Consider the following 21,528-nt stretch of genomic DNA (forward strand, 5'->3'; position numbering starts at 1 on the left):
CAAAACTGAAAAAACATTTCATATTTCTGAAAAAAGGGCTATTGTTAAAAGAACTAGCTATGAACAGCCTAAGGGTAAGAAAATTGAGACGATGAAAACAAAATACTTGAAAGATAGACAAGAAGAATAAAATTACAACTTTTGAGTCTTAATGAATTAAAGAGAGAGAACATCCACTGGTTGCAGTAAGCAACGATATATTTCAGTCACCATCAAAGCTATCCAGAGAGAAAGTAGCAAGTCAAAAGTCTTGAGTAAGTCGGGTGCTGTGGCTCACACCTGTAATCCTAGCACTTTGGAAGGCCAAGGCAGGAGGATTGCTGGAGCACAGAAACTCAAGATCAGCCTAGCCTAGGCAACAATAGTGAGATCTCATCTCTACAATTTTTTTTTTTTAATTCACCAGGCATGGTAACACACGCCTACAGTACCAGCTATCAGAAGGCTGAGGCAGGAGGATCGTTTGAATACAAGTCGAAGTTGCAATAAGCTGTGATCTTGCCACTGTACTCCAGCCTGGACAACAGAATAAGACTCTGATTAAAAAAAAAAAAATGTCTTGAGTAGGCAAACATCTCATAATTAGAAAAATACTCTAATCTAAACATCTCATAATTAGAAAAATATTCAAACAGGTGGACAATCACCTGTTTGAAATTAGGCAGAAGAACCCAATCATTAGAACAAAAAGGTTTTAAAGTCTCCCCCAATCTAAAATTGCATGATTCCCCATATAAAAGAGTGAAGAGTAACAACTAGCAATCAAAAATATGATCCTAAGCATCAACACAGGATTAGATTAACTCCAAGTGTTCTGGTCAAGGTTGTTCAAGGTGCATGAGACCTACACAGGCCCAGGCCCCACCCACAGAAACATATTTATCCACCTACTCCATTCAGTCATTTAAATATTTACTCAGCACCTACTATCTGCAAAGCACTGTGCTAAGTGGTACAAAGCATTGCTGACAATTTTCTGTTTATATCTGCACTGACAGAACTTTTTTGTCTATACCTGCATATTCACTAGGGGAGCCACTAGCCACCCATTTACTGAGTATTTGAAATGCAGTTAATACAACTAAGGAACCGAATTTCTTGTTTTATTTCATTTAATTTAAATAGGTCCTGGCACCAGTGATCTTAGTAACAAAAAGTAAAGAACCGCTGTTTTAGTTACTAAGCGAAATAATTTAAAACTTCCAAATTGAAAGAATGAAATCATGTCCTTTGCAGCAACATGAACAGAGCTGAAGATTACCATTCTAAGTCAACTAACTCGGAAACAGAAAACAAAACACCACATGCTCTCATTCATATGCAGAAACTAAATGTCCACATAGATGGAAATAACAGACACTGGGAGCACCAATAAGCAAGGCGGGGGGGGAGTACAATGTACTTATTGGGTACAATGTTCACTAACTGGGAAAGGGGACACCTGAGACCCAATCCCCACCCCTACACAGTATGCCCATGTAACAAACATGCATGTATATCCCAATTCTAAAAGAAAATGAAAAAAAAAATCTTACTCCAATGTGATGACACTATGAATGACTTGTCTCTCATTTTCCTATTTTCCAAATGTTTAAAAAAAGATGAAGAAAAATGTCAGCAGAAAGCATCAGATTTGTATGGAAACTGAACTTGAAATCCGCTACATTTGAAGGATTCCTGGTACACTGATAAGACCATTCCCACTGTAAGGACAGTCAGACAAATGTATCAGGATAGCCACATCTAACTAATGCTCCCTTTTGTGGATTCTTGTTTCAAGAGTAATTTCCTGATTTGTTATTTTCCTAGAAAAAATGTGCTGGAACACACACACACACACACACACACACACACACACACACACACACACCTTCTGAATCCAGGGGGGAAAAAAACAAAAAAAAAAACTGACCATTAACTAGTAAAAAGATCTCACTACAGAGATTTATTTCTCAGCACTGCAATTAACCAAGGTTTCCTAAAAATTTATGCTATTCTTTGTTAAAGTTCTAAAAGCAACAGCACTATGACATTCATTACAAGTGCAAAGCTACATAAATGCAAAATCCTGGGGAGTTTTCTGGGGCATAATTTGTTTCTCCATTGTAATCTTGCCATGACTCCTCCCTTCTATCCTTAGCACCCAAGAAATACTGCCCAACCTCTTACCCGTTCCTCTTTGGTGTACAGTTGAAAACACTGGGATAAAGTGCAGGTTTGAGGCTGATGATGATGCTCCCTCTGCAGACGAACACTTTCTGCATCAGGGATATACTCATCCTCAGTATTTACAAACAAGCTGCAATGGGAGGGAGCACTTATCAGAGAATATCTTGTAAATCAGACACAAAAATATTATTACAGCTTCAAAAAGTAGCTATAAATTCATAACCAAAAAGATCCGTGTATTAGAAAACAAAAGTAATAATCTACTCTTTCTATGTCCCAAAATGTTCTTGAAAAGTTCTCTATATACAAAGTTATTTGCAGAACTAACTTGGAGTTGATTTTTCTGGGACTAGCCATGGCCTGTACTGATTAAATCATATATTCTTGTCCTTTACATCTAGAACGTGCTTCTGACATAGCTTACTAGAATTAACAGGCCTGTAATAAAAATCAAAGTAAACTGAACCTATATAGTGGTAATAAATATATAGCTTCTTTCTCAGTACAAACAAATGTTCTCTAAGGTTTTGAGGTTGAGAAGAGAGAACGTATAGGAAAGGAATAATATGCTGCTTAAATAAAGGATTAGCAACACACCTGGATACATAACTAAAGAGAAGAATTTGTGTTTCAGCTAATTTGAAAGATCAGCGGTATACAACTAAAATGAAGCTAAAACAGTGGTTCTATAAATACTAAGTAAAAAAATACTCACAAATCTTTTGTCTCCTTGTCCCATTCAACTACTAATTTCACATGAGCAGTACCACCTGGTCCACAAGATTTTAACGCCCTACAGAATGGGGGAAGGGGAGACAAAAGCCATATATTATTTTCTAAATATTTTACTTAAATGTGATTACGTCCTATCTGAAATCATAATGTGATTACTGAAAATCTCCATCATAGTTTCCCATCAGAAAAGGTTTTTAGCAGACCATTATAACCACTGATTTAATAACTATGTTACAACTGAACTGCAAAGTCCTTGAATTAAAATGCCCAAGACAGAAATAAAGAGACTAGAAGAAATGTAGTGTCACATTATAAGGCTGCCCACAATCATTCAGACAGTCTTCATGATCTCTCCAACATTTTGCCCCATTTCTCACTGACCTAAATAGAAAGTCTGCCCATGTACCTCTCCACCTCCCCATATACCACGCCTGGTCTAAGCTACACCCTTCTTTTCTTCAAAGCCACTCTGATCCCGAGTTCACTGGCTCACTGCCAGCTTCTGAGAAACTCTTTCAGAATTCAGTTAATATTACTAATCTAATCTTTTTAATGTTGTGTAATATTTTGGATCATTATCTAATCTATTAACTTTCATCTCTAAATTCAAACAGTAAGCTTTCAAACAGAACCATGCCATATACTTTGTTGAATACGTTTTTAGAATCCTGAAATGCAGGCACTATAATATTTGTTGAAAAAAATCATTATAATAAAAACAATGTGAATTTTTAGTGTGTGTATGTATTATTTTATTAATACAATATTGTAAATATAACAGAAGTATATAGAAAGTACAGAGATAGTAAAGTGGAGTGATTACTTCTATGGAGAGAAGGAACAGTTTTAAAAAGTGGCCTAAAGGAAAGGAATTACGGAAAGAGGAAGCCATGAGTGCAAAGTCACACACAAAGCACTGTCTGTTCCAATAACCATCAGTACCTCAGGCCTGAGAAAAGAGAGGTAATCAGAGTTCAATCTGTGAAGAACTTACACTGTGGAACTTGGGCTTTATCTTTAAGGTCACAAGTTACTATTTAAGAGCTTCAAGGAAGCATGAGGTCTGATTAGAATGCTACTTTGGAAAACTTCAATCCTGGTGAATATAAAAAGTGTAATTTATCTGTAGTCCTACGACACACATTAATTTGCTTTCCTGAGCCCTCCATGGCTTTTCTGATTTCAACAAAGATCATAAAACATATCCTACTCTGGGATCCTGCCAGGGGAGGGGGCTGGGATTGACAGTTGAGGGAAACTGCCAGGGGAAGGGCAGGCACACCTCATCAACAAGGAGGTACGTACCTGCATAATGAACATCTGTATACCTAACCCTGAAATGTATCCCATATCTTTAAAATACAAAATTTTTAAGTTTAAATAAATAAATAAATAAAACATATCATACTCAAATATAAATCTAAAGTAAAGTAAGTACTTAATTTCTAATTGAGCTTAAAGGATCTCGTATAATTAGATGGAAATTATATCAGACATCCCTTAAAATCATACATGAGTATATGTGAAATGCTAGGTGTTTTGTTTTTTTACCTTTCTACTGTCGGGTGACATAGGGGTTGTTCTTCCTGGGGCAGCAAGTATGTTATTCCCACAACACTGACTACACGCAAGCTGAATGGACACACCTGCATCAAATGTTAAATGAGAATCAGGCTGAATGTTTCCTCAAGGGCATCTGTATCACAGTGGTGTTTCCAAAACATATTAAACATATTAAAGGTATAGTAAACTGTTAAGCTTACATAATGCTTTCTCTATAGTATTCCGTTAAGTTGCTAGTCACTCTAATACACTTTAAATATGACTTACCCAAATGCAACTTACATATCAAATGTTATGCAAGACAAGTAACATACTGCCTCCACTGAACATCAATGGTGTTCCATGGATAGCTTAACATAGTAATAATTTTTTAAGTATATAGACAGACATTCTACTAAATCCACCCCTAAGCTAACCATGTACCAAAGCTTACGAGATAAATACTATAAAGGAATACACAGTATTCCTGCAGTGGCTAGCTCTTTTCATAAAATGAGGGATAAATTCTCAGTCTTGAAAATCTCATTGTAATGACTGTTTCACTGTAATGAAATTCAAATTTCACTGTAATGACTGCTTTTTCACTGTGTATACAGGCATGCTCTGCTGGAATATAAAAGATTATTACAAACCTGAATGCAAACTGTGGGCCTCAAGAAATACTTCATCTTTTCCAAGATTTCTTTCTGTAGAAGATCCCATGCTATTGTCTTCTCTAAGTGCAGCACAAAAGGCAGTCCAAATCTAACACACATAAATACTGTAATCACTTTAAAAGTATAGCAACTCCTTTAATGTCATCTTTTATTCTTGATCTTAAATGGAATCACAATGCAATTAGTTTTAGGACAGTTCTCAAAATAAAATAAACAGGAAACGTAATGGTAACTTTCATAGGAAAATGAATAGCTTAGATTTCTAAATGAAATTTAATAGCTCATACGCCAAAATATCTTCTAGGGGAATATAATGCTAGGATATTAAGTGGCAAAGGGACAGGATTAATGCAGATGGTGAGAAAAAGGGATAGGAGTGGACATGAGTCTGACAAACAGCATGGGTCAAACCTGTAAGAGGTCAGGTGTCAGAGGACTAGATAGGGCTGGAAGGTCTGAAGGCAACTGTCTTGGTAGTCTTTGACAAGAGAGGCACTAGCAAGCAAGTGACACTGGAAGTCAGCTCCTACCCAAGGCCAGAGCTGTCTTTATCCCAGAGTTATCCCACAGTTGTCAGCCTCAGCTGCACACACTGGAATCACCAAAGGAGCTTCAGAAAACAATAATGGCCAAGTCCGATTCCCAAAGATTCTGATGAAATCAGTCTGGAATGTGACCTGAGCACCAAGATTTTTTTTTTTTAGATGCTCCCAGGTGATTCTGATATGCAGCCAAAGTCGAGGACCAATAGCCTTGCCTCAACTCTCATTCGTGCCTAGTCATTCCAACCTTTTTGCTGTTCCTGTTCCCTGGATGTGTACTACTCTCACATATCCCTGTCTTTGTGCAAGGAATTCCCTCAGTTTGGAATTCCCCTGTCACCCTTCTTCTAGGCTATCTCCTGCTCATCCACATGAAGACCCGCAGAGGTATTCTTCTCCAGGAAGCACCCTATTGCTTTGCTCCCTGTGTGTACTGTGCTATAAACACTTCCTGTTTCTTTTTCTACTTCCAACAATAAACTATGAGTTATTTGATAGCAAGAATTGTGATTTATTTATTTATCTTAGCTGCCCAAACAGCCAATGCCAAGAAAATATGTAAAATATGTAGATGATGAATGAATGATCTAACTAACAGATGAACTCTGACTCAGGCCAAGGTGGAAGCAGAGATCACCAAGAAACCAATTACTAACAACCATCCAACTGTTTACTTGCAGTACTACTTAATGGTGAACCTCATCCCCCTAAAAACTGAAGTGAAATGAGTTACAAGCATGTGTAATCAACCAACCATATTTTTAAAGACAATTTCTTCACTCTTAAGAGACTAGCATCATGAAAGGGATTCCACAGGGTTTTTTTTTTACTTCATTCCTTCTGTGCCTTAAACATGACAAGTTCCTTCTAGTCATAGGTGTTTGTACTGGGCGCTCCTTCTGCATGGGATCCTTTTCCCCATATGTTCACAGCTCACTAGGGCTCAGCTCCGCTGCAGTCTCCTCAGAAATGCCCTTCCTGACCTCCCTTTCTACTAACGTGATCTTGCCAGCCTCTCCACTAGCACACTCTATTCACACTGCCTGTTTTAATATCTTCAATGTAGTAAGGACTGTCTGAAGTTAAATATGTTTACTTGTTTACAGTCGGTCCATCCCAACTAGGATGTAAGCTGCAGCAGGATACAGTCCTGCCTGTCTTATTTGCTGCTGATCAGTGTTTAGAACAGTGACCAACACACTAGCAAAACTAAAATATTTGTTAACGAAGATCATAAATATATACATCAATACATTTTACATTTATGTTACTTAAAATGCAAGGAACTTATTTCAAAGCAAAAGTTTTTTTGTTTCGTTTTACAACAAATTCTTTTATTAAGACTTCCCAGACACAAGAGAACTTTTCTGCTAAAAGAGGAGAATAAAGTTCAAGGAGGAAATAACCTTTTGAAAATAAAAGAACAAGTACACTGGGACAAAGTTCACAGCAAAAGACAAGGCTGGCCACAAAATTTCCCACACCTAATGAAATTAGGAATTTTATGGTAAAACAAAACAAAACAAAAAACAGTTCTTATTCCCAGCTTTCCAAAGAAATCATTTTCAAAGTCAGATAATACATTTTCTTTTTTTTTTAAATCAAAGCAAAATTTTAAAAGGGCTACACGACAATACACATATGAAATGAGTCTTTAAAAACTAGGTGAGCTTTAAGAGCTTTTCCATCTAAGATTCTATTACCCTAATTTTATACTCTCCCACATTCACAACCCCCCAAATCAGATCAACTTGTACATATATTCTTTCTAAATATCAGAATCAAAAATTAACTACTAAAAGTAAGGATTTTTCACCCCCTCCTCTTAAAACGTTTGAAAATACTGGACTTATACACGCTCTGTACTTACTGGAAAATAAGTTGATTTTTACCTTTTCCCTTGCTGCCCAGTGCAGGCTCGGTTACACACCAACAAGACAATCTTGTCACTTCCTGCTCTTGTGCTGGGAAAATCCATTTTCCCTTGCTTTGCTGATGTGTGTGTAGGGGAAGACAGTCTATGATGATCCAAGCCAAATTTCAGGTGGTTTAAATTGTTGTTTAAGTGAATTCCTGAAATAGAATAAAAACAACTTATTTTATCTCTTAAAATTATTTTCACTCATTCATTACAAATAAACTTACCCAGAGAAAATTAAAAACTGTCATTATGTAATTTAAACTGCAATACAAAAAAAAGAACAGCTGGGCTCGGTGGCTCAGCCTGTAATCCCGCGCCTTTGGGAGGCTGAGGTGAGTGGATTGCCTGAGCCCGCGGGTTTGAGACCCACCTGGGCAGTGAGACGTCATCTCTACAATAAATAAAAAAATCAGCCGGGTGTGGTAGCGTGTGCCTGTAATTCTGGCTACTCGGAAGGCTGAGGCAGAAGGATCGCCAGAGCCCAGCAGGTCGAGGCTGTGGTGGCCAGGAGCGGCCACTGCACTCCAGTCTGGGCGACAGAGTGAGACTCCAACTCAAGAACAAAATGTCTAGTTAGATTACTCGTCTAGACATTGAGAAAAATTCTTTAGTATTCATTATTTCCTTTAAACTAGCCTTACCTGTCTTAAAAACAAAAAATCAAAACTCTACACTCACTGAATGTTAAATACAGTTTTAGAAGGGCAAGTTTGCTGAGATAATTAACCAAAAAATTTAAAGTGAGACCATGCAACCAGCATTCAAATTAAAGAAAAAATAAAGATGAAGCCTGGGTGCTATGACTCACACCTATCATCCCAGCACTTTGGGAGACCGAGGTGAGGTGGGAGAATCACTTGAGCTCACGAGTTTGAGACCAGCATAGGCAACATGGTGAGACACTATCTCTACAAGAAAATTGTAGTCTCAGCTAATGGGGCGGGAGGGGTGGCGGGGGTGGGGAATCAGGTGGGAAGATCCCTTGAGCACAGGAGGTCAAGGCTGCAGTGAGCTGGGATCACACCAGTGCACTTCAGCTTAAATAAATAAATAAATAAGCGAGCATGTGGAATGGTCTTCAATGTTCAATAGCTGTTTCTTCTCCTTAATTAAAGTGCCAGACTTAAAAGACAAACTATACTTACTTAGACCCATTATGAGAATATTCCAACTTGAATAAAATCAACTAGACTGGATCAACCCACATTAAGGTAAACAAAAAAATATGTTTGACAGGCACAGTTCTGATGTCAAGAATGACCCAAAGCAAAGTTCCCTGTCATTCAAAGCTACCCAGCAATTCAGCACCTGGCACAACACCCTGCACTTAGTAGGAATTCAATAAATGCCTGATTAAATACCTGTTCATTTCTTTAATCTTTTGGAAGCATAGTCCAAAGAAATAATATACCAGCTGGTGAAAACAACCACCACCATAAATAATAATAACACCAAAAAGAGAATTAAATAAAAATGGCTGACACAAAGTATTCACTGCAGAATTCTGGTAATAACGTAAATATCCAACAATACAAGACCTGCTGACCCTATTAAGATACCTCAGTATTATAACAATTCACAATGATGAGTACATAGCTAATAACAATATAAATTTCAGAAAGAGTTCACACACACACACACACACACAGAGAGAGAGAAAGAGATATAAAATAAGGGAAAATTGACAACAACAGAAATCTGAATGATCTCATTTTTCAGATTCTTGGCAGAGATAAAGGTAGGAAGACCTGTTTTCCTACAAGTGATCAGGATTCCCAACGACATGAGGGGCTGCCACTCACCTGCATAGAAATCAAGCTCTGTTCAAACTATGGACCCATTTACTACCAGCTGTGTGACCCGGGGGCAATTACTTAACCTCTAAGTCTCAATTCCCTCATTTGTAACCTGTGGAAAGTAGTAGCCTTATATGTACTGACCAAACATTTGAAAGGCCTTTAGAACAGAGGATAACACACACTCAATAAGTGACATATTTTTCCAAAAAAGGAACTCTGGCTAGACTACAATAACCTTTGGATTTACCAAATTCACTTACAATAGAGAATCAGGGTTAACCCTAAGCAAGTGGAGAGGGAAAGGGGTTTTGAGAAATTTTCAGTTGACTGAATGTCTGTCTAAGATAACCAACCAAGAGGTTTAGGGATGAACTGGTAAAAATGCACAGAAAACTAAAGTAGACAAACCACACAAGAAAATTATTAATTCCAGAAAAAACAAAATGACATAAAGGAAATGAAAGCTTTTGACATAATCATAAAAATATAAACACTAAATATTGCTCTAATCAAATCATGATGAAACTATGTTGAGAGGATGGACAGATAAGAATGTGCAGTATGGTAGGAATAGGAGGAAAAATCTAAATCTTCCTTAGAAGTCAATGGATAATGCCTAAAACCAAAAGATCAATGGAAGTCAATGGATAATGCCTAAAACCAAAAAAATGTGAAAGCAGTAATGTTATTTAAGACATAGAAGTAAATACAAAAATAAGCAGCTAAAAGAGGTGAAAGTGGTTGCCTCTAACGAGGGGCAAATGACAGTGGAGATGGAGCAGGTTTACTGCTTTTCACAACAAACTTGTAGGACTTTTCAAACTCTGAGTATATATAACTTAGAAAAAGTAACTTTTAACCACAAAGAGATTTATATCCTTAAACAAGGGCTATTGTAAAAAAGAAGCAAACAGAGAAGAAGGTAATTTTAGAAATGAAAACTGCTTAAATAAAAATTCATCAAGCCTCTACTGAATAACAGAAGGGACACTGCTAAGAACTAAACTAAAAAATTAGAAGATCAATTTGGAAAATTATCCTAAAATATAGCATTAAAATAAAAACATACTAGACCAAGGAATTCAAGCATGGTTCAGTATTAAAATAATCTATTTAAATCATGTCATCATATGAATAAACAGAAGAGGGAAACTGACAGGCAGGATAGTATGATGGTTAGAAAAAGACCAGCAGCAAGAATGCCGAAATTCTGGCTCCATCATTTCCTAGCTGACGATGTGTCTTCAATTTTTTCATCAGAAATTTGAGAATAATCATACAGGTTGAGCATCCTTAATCTAAAAAGTCCAACATTCAAATCTTTTTGAGCACTGACACAGCACCACAGGTGGTGAATTCCACACATGACCTCATGTCAGGTTGTAGTCAAAATGCAGCCAAAATTATGTTCCATACACAAAATTGTTTAAAATATTGTATAATATTACCAAGCTATGTGCATAAGGTGTCTATGAAACAAATGAATTGTGTTTAGATTTGGGTCCCATTCTGAGGTTATCTCACTATGTATATGCAAATATTCCAAAATCTGAAAAAAGTATGAAATCTGAAACACTTCGGGTCCTAAGAATTTTGGATAGAGGATACTCAACCCGTAGTAGCAAGGTTGAGGTTTAAGTAAATTGATACATGTTAAATATGGAGAATGCTGCATGTAGGGTAAAAAGAAAGCATTCAATTAATATCATCATCTTGATATACTTGATCAAATGCCTTTTCAGAATCTTAACATTCACTCCTGGTTAAAACCCTTAGTAAACTAGAAATAGAAAAAAAAAAACATAAATAACACCTATTCCAACAGCAAATATCATGCTAATTAAGTACTAGAAGCACTCTCATCATAGTCAAAAAAAAAAAAAAAAGGTAAAGATGCAACCATCGTTAATTCATCAAGATTCCCAAATTTCTAGCAAATGCAGTAAGGTCAGAATAAAAACTAAAGTATATAACTACTAGACAGCAAAAGATAAAACTATCATCTGTAGATTATATGATTCTCTAGAAAACAAAGAAAACCAACAAAAGTCAGTAAATAAGAGTTTAGTATGATTACAACCAAATTTAAAAGTAACTATACAAAAATCAATAACTTCCTTAATATCTGGTCAAAGCATATAATGATGGTAGGGTTACTACTCAGAACAGCAACAAAACATGTAGGAATAACCTTGAAATGTATGGGACCAGAAGGAAAAAAAAAATCATAAAAATTTCCTCAAAACTTCATAGTTTTCTATGAATAAATGGATATACCATGTTCCTGAGTAAGAAGTCTCAATACTGTCAAGGTGACAGCCTCTTGCGGTTAATGCTACATACACATTAAATCCAATCTTAAAAGTATCATTATAGGAACTTGACAAAATTATTCTAAAATACATCTTACAAGTATAAATATTCAAGAAGATCCATAAAATTTAGAAACTGAACAATGGAGAAGAAAAGAATTTTGTTGAAAGTAATAGTTTTTTTATCTTTCCACTAAGTCAATGGTTAGTAAGCCTGGCAGCACATTAATATCACCTGGAGAGTTTGTTTTCTTTTTGTGCATTTGTTAATTTGCTTTTAAAGATGTGGCAAAAAAGGAACACCTCTAAACTGTTGGTGGGAGTGTAAACTAGTACAGCCTCTGTGAAAAACAGTGTGGCGATTCCTAAAACGTCTAAAAATCGACCTCCCATATGACACTGTAATTAATCCCTCTACTGGGAATATATCCAGAGGAACTCAAATCACTCTAGGAAAAAGATACCTGCATGCACACACGTTTATTGTAGCATTATTTACAATAGCAAAAACATGCAATCAACCATGCTGCCCGTCGAAAGAGGACTGGATTAAAAAACGTGGCACATATACATGATGGAATATTATGCAGCCACAATGAAGGACAAAATTATGAACTTCGCAGCATCTTGAATGGACTTAGAGGCTATAAAACTGAGTGATCTATCACAGAAACAAAGAATTGAGTATCACACGTTCTCACTCATAAGCAGATCTTGAATAACTATTGTAATACTACTATAAGAAAGGGGTTGGCAGTAGGGGGAAACTGCCAGGGGAGAGGGAGTCACACCTCATCAACAAGGGTACCTGCATAGTGAACGTTTGTATACCTAACCCTGACTTGTACCCTACATATTTAAAATTAAAAAGACCAATGCCCAGCCCTTACCCTCAGAAACACTGACTTAACTGATCTAAGCTCAGTTCCAGACATGCGTTTTCTTGTTTTTTAAGCTTCTCAGATGATTCTGGAATGCAGCCTAGGTTGAAAACAACCCTTGAAAAAGGTTTCCAAACCATTACTGATGACTGCCCAAACTAAAATTTAATCAAACCGAGGCAATTAAAGAAATTCCAGGCTGGGCTTGGTGGCTCAGCCAGTAATTCCAGCACTTTGGAAGGCAGAGGCAAGTAGGCTGCCTGAGCCCACGGGTTCAAGACCAACGCAGGCAACTTGACGAGATCTCGTCTCAAAATAAATCAAAAATTAGTCGGGCATAGTAACACGCGCCTGTAGTTCCAGCTATTTGGAAGGCTGAGGCGGAAGGAGTGCCTGAGCCCAGCAGGTAGATGCTGGGGTGGCCGTGAGTGTGCCACTGCACTCCATGCACTCTAGCCTGGGCGACAGAGTGAAGTTCCAACTCAAAAAAAAAAAAATAAGTTCTAAATTCAATTTGTTATCTCCTAGGTTCTGAGTTCTGTCAAATCTGCCCCAAAAAAGAGGGCTCTCTCCCCTCTCTAACCTCCCCCTCTTCTTCCCATCTCTTACCAACAGACTTTTAAACTAAAATCTGTGTTGTTTGCTTCATGCCTAAGTAAATGAGACAGTGAAAGGCATCTCAACTACTGGTCTGACAATGACTGCCTTAGTCACTGATTTTTATATGCATCCTTTAAAAACAATGTTCACTACAAATTAGATCACATAAGTTATTTTTGCCATATTAAAGTATCCTATTTCTACACTTCAGAATGTATGACATGCATCAAGAAAAATGCAAGTAAAACTTCATGAGACACCACTTTACATCTACTACAATGACTTAAATTCTAACACCAATTAATGCTGAGGATGTGGTGCAAATGAATTTCATGTACATTGCCGTTGTGAGAATAATATGGGGATCTGATTTTAAAACTTTAAGCTTCTTATAAAATGAATCATAAATGTAGGGATGATCCTGCCATTTTTATTTTCTAAACAGCTTTCTCAGGATGAAATCCTGCAATTTTAGTCTGAGATATTTACCCAAGAGAAATGGAAACATATGTTCTTAAAAATTCTAGTCCAGGTCAGGCGCGGTGGCTCAACCCTGTAATCCCAGCACTTTAGGAGGCCGAGGTGAGAGAATTGTCTGAGCCCACGAGTTTGAGAACAGCCTGGGCAACTTGGCAAGACCTCACCTCTACAATAAATCAAAAAATTAGCCGAGCGTGATAGCACGCCCCCATCATTCCAGCTACTTGGAAGGCTGAGGCAGAAGGGTCGCCTGAGCCCAGCAAGTCCGATGGTGGGGTGGCTGTGAGCATTCCACTGCACTCCAGCCTGGGTGACAGAGTGAGACTCCAGCTCAAAAAAAAAAAAAAATTCTAGTCCATTTATATTCAGAGAAGTTCTACTTATAACAGTTAAAAGTTCTTATCAACCCTTGTGTCTAACAAAAGAATGAATTAACAAACTGTGATACTGTTCACACCGAAACCACTACTCCGCAATAAAAAGGAACAAACTACTGATGCACGCAACGCAAATGAATCTCACATTGTGCTGAGTGAAACAAGTTAAAACACAAGAGTACATACTGTGTAATTCAAAGCATATGACATCCTAGAAGAGACAAGATTAGCATATGTTGATGGCAATCAGATCAGTGGTTGCGTGGAGTGGGGGGCAGAAGAAAGGCCAGCTGTGAGGAGGAGCAAAGGAACTTTCTGTGGTGATAAAAATGTTTTATGTCTTGTCAAAAGATATCTGCTTGGTATTTCAAATGTGTGGAATTTATTGTATGTAAATTATGTCTCAATAAAGTTGGTTTAAAAGAAAAAAGAATTCAGGACATGACCTTCTCATAGCCAGAAACCATCTTATTTATCTTGCATCCTCAGTACCTCAACCAGTCCAAATATCTTTTTCTTTATTAGAATTGCTAAAGTTTTGGCTACCTTCTAGGAGCTTTTTGTCCCTCAAAGAACCAGTTCTTGCATATATCTCATCTATTGCTACATTTTAAATGTATTTATTAGTGAACACCTGAGTAGTAGGAACACTAATCCTGTTGCAATGAAGTAAGTACAAAACAACAAAAAGGTAATACAGTATGAGAACAGCAATTTATTAGGTGTGGTGATGGTACAAGAAGTGATCACCTTTGCTCTGTAAGTTAAGAAAAGATACCTCTAAAAGGTGCTTAAAACAGTCTTCAAGAGAAAAGCGGGGGTAACATCATAGAGATATTAAAACACACATACATGCACACATACACAACTAGAGACTGCAAGTAACTTAAAGTGAACCTGCACAGGTAGTGAGGGAAGAAGCTGGCAGGGTACACAAGAAGCCAGCAAGGTACACAGGACCACACCACAAGGACTGCTATGCACTACCAAGGGGTGTGAAGAGTTTTGTACCATAAGCAGTGAGGGCTGAGATGTTCAATACAGAGAGATTCAATTTGGGGTACAGAAAGATCACTGCTGACAATATGGGAAATGGGGATTTGACTGGAAACAAGAAAAACGACTGTCAGACAAAAGATGATGATGATCTCAACAGACAGCAGTGATGACAGACAGTGGAGGCAAAGATATACAAAGATACGGAAGCAGGCATTATTGGAAGTGTGTTAAGAGAAAAGAAAATTAAGCATTTAATTTCTGATTACAAACAAAAAGTCAACAAAGAAAAATAGGAAGAATGAAACTGAGAATTCTAAGAGTCCTTCTAGACTTCTTTTTTTAACCCACTTCCAATAATGCCTGCTTGATAAATGTGTTTAAAGCTCTGCACTTAACTCTAAGTACTACTGTGTCTGTCTCTACAGGTTTTGACATTTTAAAAAAATTCTCCTTACTATATAGAATAGCTCTTAATTACATTTTATTCTTAGAAATCTTTTTTAAATTTTCCCTTTCCTTGCATTTATGTATTTCTGTCTATGTAACTTTGTAATCTATTTATCTATGAGTAACTTTTAAAACTTTATTCAGATTTTCTTTGTTGCTGGATCACTAAAACTAGTAATTGCATCTTTCTACTTTTAAAAAATTTATTCAGATTTTCTTTATTGCTTAGTTTACTCCTGGATCACTAAAACTAGTAACTGTACCTTTCTACCTTGATTATATTAACATTACTCATATCTTATATGTCTTTAATTTTAATCTTTCTAATTTTTAACAGGCTAACAATGGCAAGTTAAAAAAAAAATTCCAAGAACTATTTTACAATTTTTCATTTTTTAGTTTTTTTGAATGATGTATTTTGCTACGGTTATTCAGTTTATGAAAAAAATATTTTTATAACTATATCAATATAAAAATTATTTTTATAACTATTATCAATATGTAGTAACCTTATTAATCTCAAACCATTCTTTTTTATAATTTAATATTAAATATAAATAAATATAATTATACCATTTTTTTCTTTGAGAAAGCAGGATTTATTGAGAACAGAAAAGCTCCCACAGTGGGAAGGGACCCGAGGGGGTTGCCCAATTATACTTTATAATAATTATCCTTGCTTTCATCCTACTTTCTTCTTCAAAATGCTTTTTTCCTAGTTATAAAAATGATACATGCTCAATTTAAAGCTTTGAAAAATATAAATATATTTTTTAAATAATCAAAATCACCTGTAATTCCAAAACTCAAGTGTATCTATTATTAATATTTTGACATAATTCTATAGTTTTCCATACCACTACATAAACAATATCTTACATAAATGTGACCAAATTATATTTTTTCGCTTAATTAGAATATCATTCACATTTTCTTATGTCCTTGAAGATTTCTCCAAAAGCATTATATTTCAAGCCTATAAAACATTTCAGTGGTCAAATATGGCATCACTAGCTCATGCACGTGGATAGCTAAACTGTCTCCAGTTTTTCACTATTAATAATTACTTGGTCAAGTTATCCTGTGCATAAATCCTTACATGAATTTCTGATCATTCCTTTAGAGTTGTTTCTTAAAAGTAAGGTCACTGAATCAAAGGCTTCAGAATTTTTTTTTTTTTTTTGAGCTGGAGTACAGTGGCACGCTCACAACCACCCCAGCGTCAGTCTGCTGGGCTCTGGCGATCCTTCCGCCTCAGCCTTCCAAGTAGCTGGAACTACAGGCATGTGCTACCACTCCCAGCTAAATTTTTTTTATTTATTGTAGAGACAAGATCTTGCCAAGTTGCCCAGGTTGGTCTCAAACCCAAGGGCTCAGGCAATCCACTCGCCTCAGCCTCCCAAAGTGCTGGGATTACAGGCTGAGTCACCGAGCCTGGCCAGATATTTTTAAGGAACCTGACTTAAAAGCTATCAACCTGCTTTCCAGAAAGGCTGAACCAATTCACATTTCTAGTAGCAGTATATAAGAGCATCCTTCTCTCTAAAGTCTTGCCAGCTTATTAAAAACAGGTTCAGAAATCTAATAAATGTAGAAGGATAAAATTAGAAAATTATCATTTGGCAAACATCTCAGTAACTGATTCAGGCAAGACAATACAGTGAATGCTAAACCAAGTGGATTAAGGTTTGAGAAAAGATAGACTATTTACATATTCTCAAAGTGTCCTGCCACAAAATATTAATTACAAGGGGAAAACAGTAACTTACACTGGGGAAACCTGGCAGACATCACCTAAAACTAGTTATCAAAGTTAACACTGACAGCAACAGGACACATAGGTATCCTGTGCCTCCTGTTATGATGCCCTGAGCAGGAAACAATAGCACTTGAACAGTATTCCTGTCAAAAATATATAACCTGAATCCAATGATGACAAAATGTCAGTTAAACCCAAATTGAGGAACGTTGTACAAAACAAATGACCCATACTCTTCAAAAATGCCAAAGTCAGTCAAATAAGTGATTCACATCTGTAATCCCAGCACTTTGGGAGGCTAAGCTGGGAGGATGGCTTGATCCCAGGAGTTCAAGACCAGCCTGAGTAACATAGTCTCGCTACCCAAAATAAAAACTTAGCCGGGCACAGTGGTATGCACCTGTAATTCCAACTACTTGGGAGGCTGAGGTGGGAAGATCACTTGAGCACAGGAGTTCAAGGCGGCAGGGAGCTATGATCATGCTCTCTGCACTCTAGCCTCGGCAACAGAGAAAGACCCTGCCTCTAAAAAAAAACCCCAAGTCATGAAACACTAGTAAACTATTTCTTATACAGTAAAACAGACCAAAAAGAAATGACAGCCAAATAGAACATGTGATTAGTTCCTGCATAAGAACATTTTTAAAAATTTTGCTATAAATTACAATAGTGGGACATATGGCAGAATTTAAACAAAGTCTACAGATAAGATTTGATAATACTTCAAGTCTGAAATTCAGAAGAGAAGTCCAAGATAATACAAATATGCCCAATATATTTCTGATTCCTATTCCATCTGGAATTGGATCATACAGTAATAACTACCAACTGGCAAAAAATTATCAGACTAAAAAAAAACTGTAGTATCAATCTTAACTTTTTGATTTTGATAACTATACTTTTGTTATGTAAGAAAATATCCTTATTTTTAGGAAAAACACAATGAAGTATAAATGAGGCATAAAGGGTCAATATGTCTACAATTTACTCTCAAATGGCTCCAAAAAAATTATAAACACATACACTTAACAAAGAAAGAGAAGCAAGATGATAAAACATAGTAAAATGTTAACATTTGGGGGCAACTGAGTGAAGGGTAAAGGGAAATTATTTGTACTGTTTTTGCAACTTTCCTCTAAGTCTGAAATCATTTCAAAATGAAAAGTTTACAGTATGTATACATTTTTTTCAAGAATTACTGTTTTTCTTCTTTGCTTATTAATAGACAAAACTGGGCTTGACTTTTGCTTATAATTCACTGATGTTTTTGCCCAAAACTGTCATTCACCTATTCAATCAACACTTAAGGTCCTACCATATGCCAGGTACTAAGGAAGCTATTCAAAGGTAGAAGAAAGATAACTCATGGCTTCTTCATTGTAGTGGATGAGACAGACATAAAAATAAATACTGAGAACTGTGATAAATGTCATAATAATATTCATATGCACAGAAGATTTGAGTCAGAGGGTGAAGCCCCCAAGTCTGTTAGTAGAGGTCATAGAAGATCTTAGGGTTCAAGACAAGACCAAAAGCAGTCCTTGGGCTAAAAGAGATAAGAAATACATTTCGGAGACAGTATTCTATATGTGGCAAAACCCCACAGATAAAAAATAAACACACACTGTTGCCTTAACTCCTCCCGACACCCATGGAGCAGGTAATACTCCTCTCTAGATCATACCTGAATTCTCAGTCATTGGAGTTTGATAGAAGAGACTTGCAGAGGGGTGGTAGGCAGCAGGTAGAAGACTGCTGCTCTACTCTAACTAAGAAACAATGATGGCCTAAAATAAGCATAGCAGGGTAAGTGGAGCAGAAGGGATGGGTATAAAATATTTAGAAAGCAAAGCAAACAATAAAGGTTTAGGTATGTACAATGTGAGGCAGAAAGAGAAGTCTGTTCTCAGGTATCTGTCTTGGGAGACTAGATTGATGATGATGTCATTAACTATAATAAGGAATACGAGAAAGGAGCCAGTTAGAAGAGAAACAATAGAAAATTCGGTTTTAAACAAAATGTGAGGTGTCTGTGGGCAATCCGGGGAAAGACACCAAGTGTTTGGATGTACAGGTTTAAAAGCAGGTTGTATGTCTCACATAGAAACACATGTGATATATGGGTGTCAGTTCAAAACATGAGAACTGCTTAGACAGTCAAGGGAGATAATTAGGACTAAGATAAAGGATGACAGCAGAATACTCTGGAACTCCAAACTTTAAGGGTAGGCAGAAGAAAGTACCATCAAAAACACTGAGCAGGGGCCGGGCTCAGTGGCTCAGCCTGTAATCCCAGCACTTTGGGAGGCCAAGGCAAGTGGATTGCCTGAGCCTGCGGGTTTGAGACCAGCTCGGGCAACTTGGCAAGACCTTGACTTAAAATAAATAAAATATTAGTCAGGCATGGTAGTGCATGCCTAAAGTTCCAACTACTTGGAAGGCTGAGGTGGAAGGATCGCCCCTAAGTCCAGCAAGTTGACACTGGGGTGGCCGTGAGCATGCCACTGCACTCTAGCCTAGGCTACGGAGTGAGACTCCAACCCCCCAAAAAACCAGTAACAACAATGAGGAGAAAGGGCACAAGGTGGTACCAAAGGAGGCACCAGGCCAAGGTCAGAATAACAGCTACAATCCTCCCTGCTCCAAACTTTATTCTGTTCAAGAGCCCAAACATCTCTAGTCAATCTGTCGTCCTTGTCTTCTCCTTTGTTGAGATCAAGTCATCCTGATCCAAACTACCTCATATGCTCTGTGTTTCACCTTGAGTATCTCCATCTTCACCCACAACCCCCCTTATTCGTGCCTAGGAAGAAAATGCCCCTTCACTTTTTAAGGATTGAGCACAATCAACCAGCAGGAAAAGACTCACTCATCCCTCCCTGACCTCCCACTTATTCCTTAACCCACTCACTCTGGCTTCTGCCCCTCCTGCTACTGAAACTGCAAGGCCTTTCCTCCATACTTCTTTGCTTTTGAGAGTCTACTCATCCTCTCAACTCAAATCTCTCACCTCCTCTGTGGCACCATTCTGATCTAGCCCAAGGCAGTGTAAGTGGCTTCCTCTTACACTTTTCCCAATACCTCATTTATACTTCATTTTGAACACAGATAATACTCCTACATAAACTGACCAAGGCTAAATTACTACAAAAGGCTTACTAAATGGAGAGTTTTTTGAAGGCCAGAGCTTGGTCTTATTCTTTTCTATGGTTCATCAGTCCCTCCCATACTGTCTTTGCTACATAAGTTCTATAAATCTTTATTTAAATAGTATCAAGAACTAGAATATACTCCTGTTATATCTACCACTCAAGCCAATCATGGTGCAAGTTATCTGATAGGTACACAAAACACCTGTAATTAATTGATTCTTTTATTGTTAGAGAGGGGTCACCTAAATGTTGGGTTACCAATAACTGAAAACTGGGACAATGACCAGAAATATTAAAGTAGTTTCCATGTACTAAAGGCTTACTATAATGGGATGTTTGACATACCTGATCTCACACAATCTTGATATCAACACTACAAGGTAGTGATTATTATTCTTGTACTTCACATAAAGAAACTAAAATTCAAAGCAACTGGGTAAGCTGGCAAGCAGCAGTCTATCCAGGTCTGACACAAAGCCCCATGCTTTTCTCCCTTGGGCTAACACAACTACCAAGGTGTCAACTTCTGGAGAGCTAGCCTGGACTCTTATTTCAGTTAACCTTTTTCATGGAAGTGTAATATCTCCTCAAAAAGTTAGTAAGCGAGGCAACTTGACAGTCACATGAAAAAGAATAAAGCTGGACCCTTACCTTATGCCATATAAAAATTTAACTCAAAATGGATGAAAAAATCTAAATGTAAGAGCTAAAACTATAAAGTTCTTAAAAGAAAATATAGGAGTAGGCCGTAGGCCAAGCACAGTGGCTCATGCCTATAATCCCAGCAATTTGGGAGGCTGAAGTGAGAGGACTGCCTGAGCCCACGGGTTCGAGACCAGCCTGGGCAACTTGGCGAGACCTCATCTCTACAATAATTTTTTTTTTTTTGAGTTGGAGTCTCACTCTGTTGCCCAGATTGGAGTGCAGTGGCCGCTCCCAGCCACCACAGTCTCAACCCGCCGGGCTCCAATGATCCTTCCACCTCAGCCTTCCAAGTAGCTGGAACTATAGACGCGCTCTACCACGCCCGGCTAATTTTTCGATTTATTGTAGAGATGAGGTCTCGCTAAGTTGCTCAGGCGGGTCTCGAACCCACGGGCTCAGGCAATCCACTCACCTCAGCCTCCCAAGGCATG

The 21,528-nt window shown here is 37.4% G+C and overlaps 1 protein-coding gene across 1 annotated transcript in view; it reads right to left on the minus strand.

Moving 5' to 3' along the window:
* LOC103254964 (ubiquitin carboxyl-terminal hydrolase 31) overlaps positions 1 to 7,738 on the minus strand; it is a gene marked incomplete at its 5' end in the record, with an annotated part of 28,537 nt that extends 20,799 nt beyond the window's left edge. Inside the window, 5 exons of the mRNA XM_021709913.1 lie at positions 2,170 to 2,299; positions 2,885 to 2,962; positions 4,456 to 4,550; positions 5,100 to 5,211; positions 7,558 to 7,738. Coding sequence (XP_021565588.1) covers positions 2,170 to 2,299; positions 2,885 to 2,962; positions 4,456 to 4,550; positions 5,100 to 5,211; positions 7,558 to 7,738 — 596 coding nt within the window. The remainder of the gene's footprint in view (positions 1 to 2,169; positions 2,300 to 2,884; positions 2,963 to 4,455; positions 4,551 to 5,099; positions 5,212 to 7,557) is intronic.
* Positions 7,739 to 21,528: the final 13,790 nt, after the last annotated feature.

The sequence above is a fragment of the Carlito syrichta genome, unplaced genomic scaffold, assembly GCF_000164805.1.
Source record: "Carlito syrichta isolate Samal-C Ts95f unplaced genomic scaffold, Tarsius_syrichta-2.0.1 Scaffold287699, whole genome shotgun sequence".
Taxonomy (NCBI): domain Eukaryota; kingdom Metazoa; phylum Chordata; class Mammalia; order Primates; family Tarsiidae; genus Carlito; species Carlito syrichta.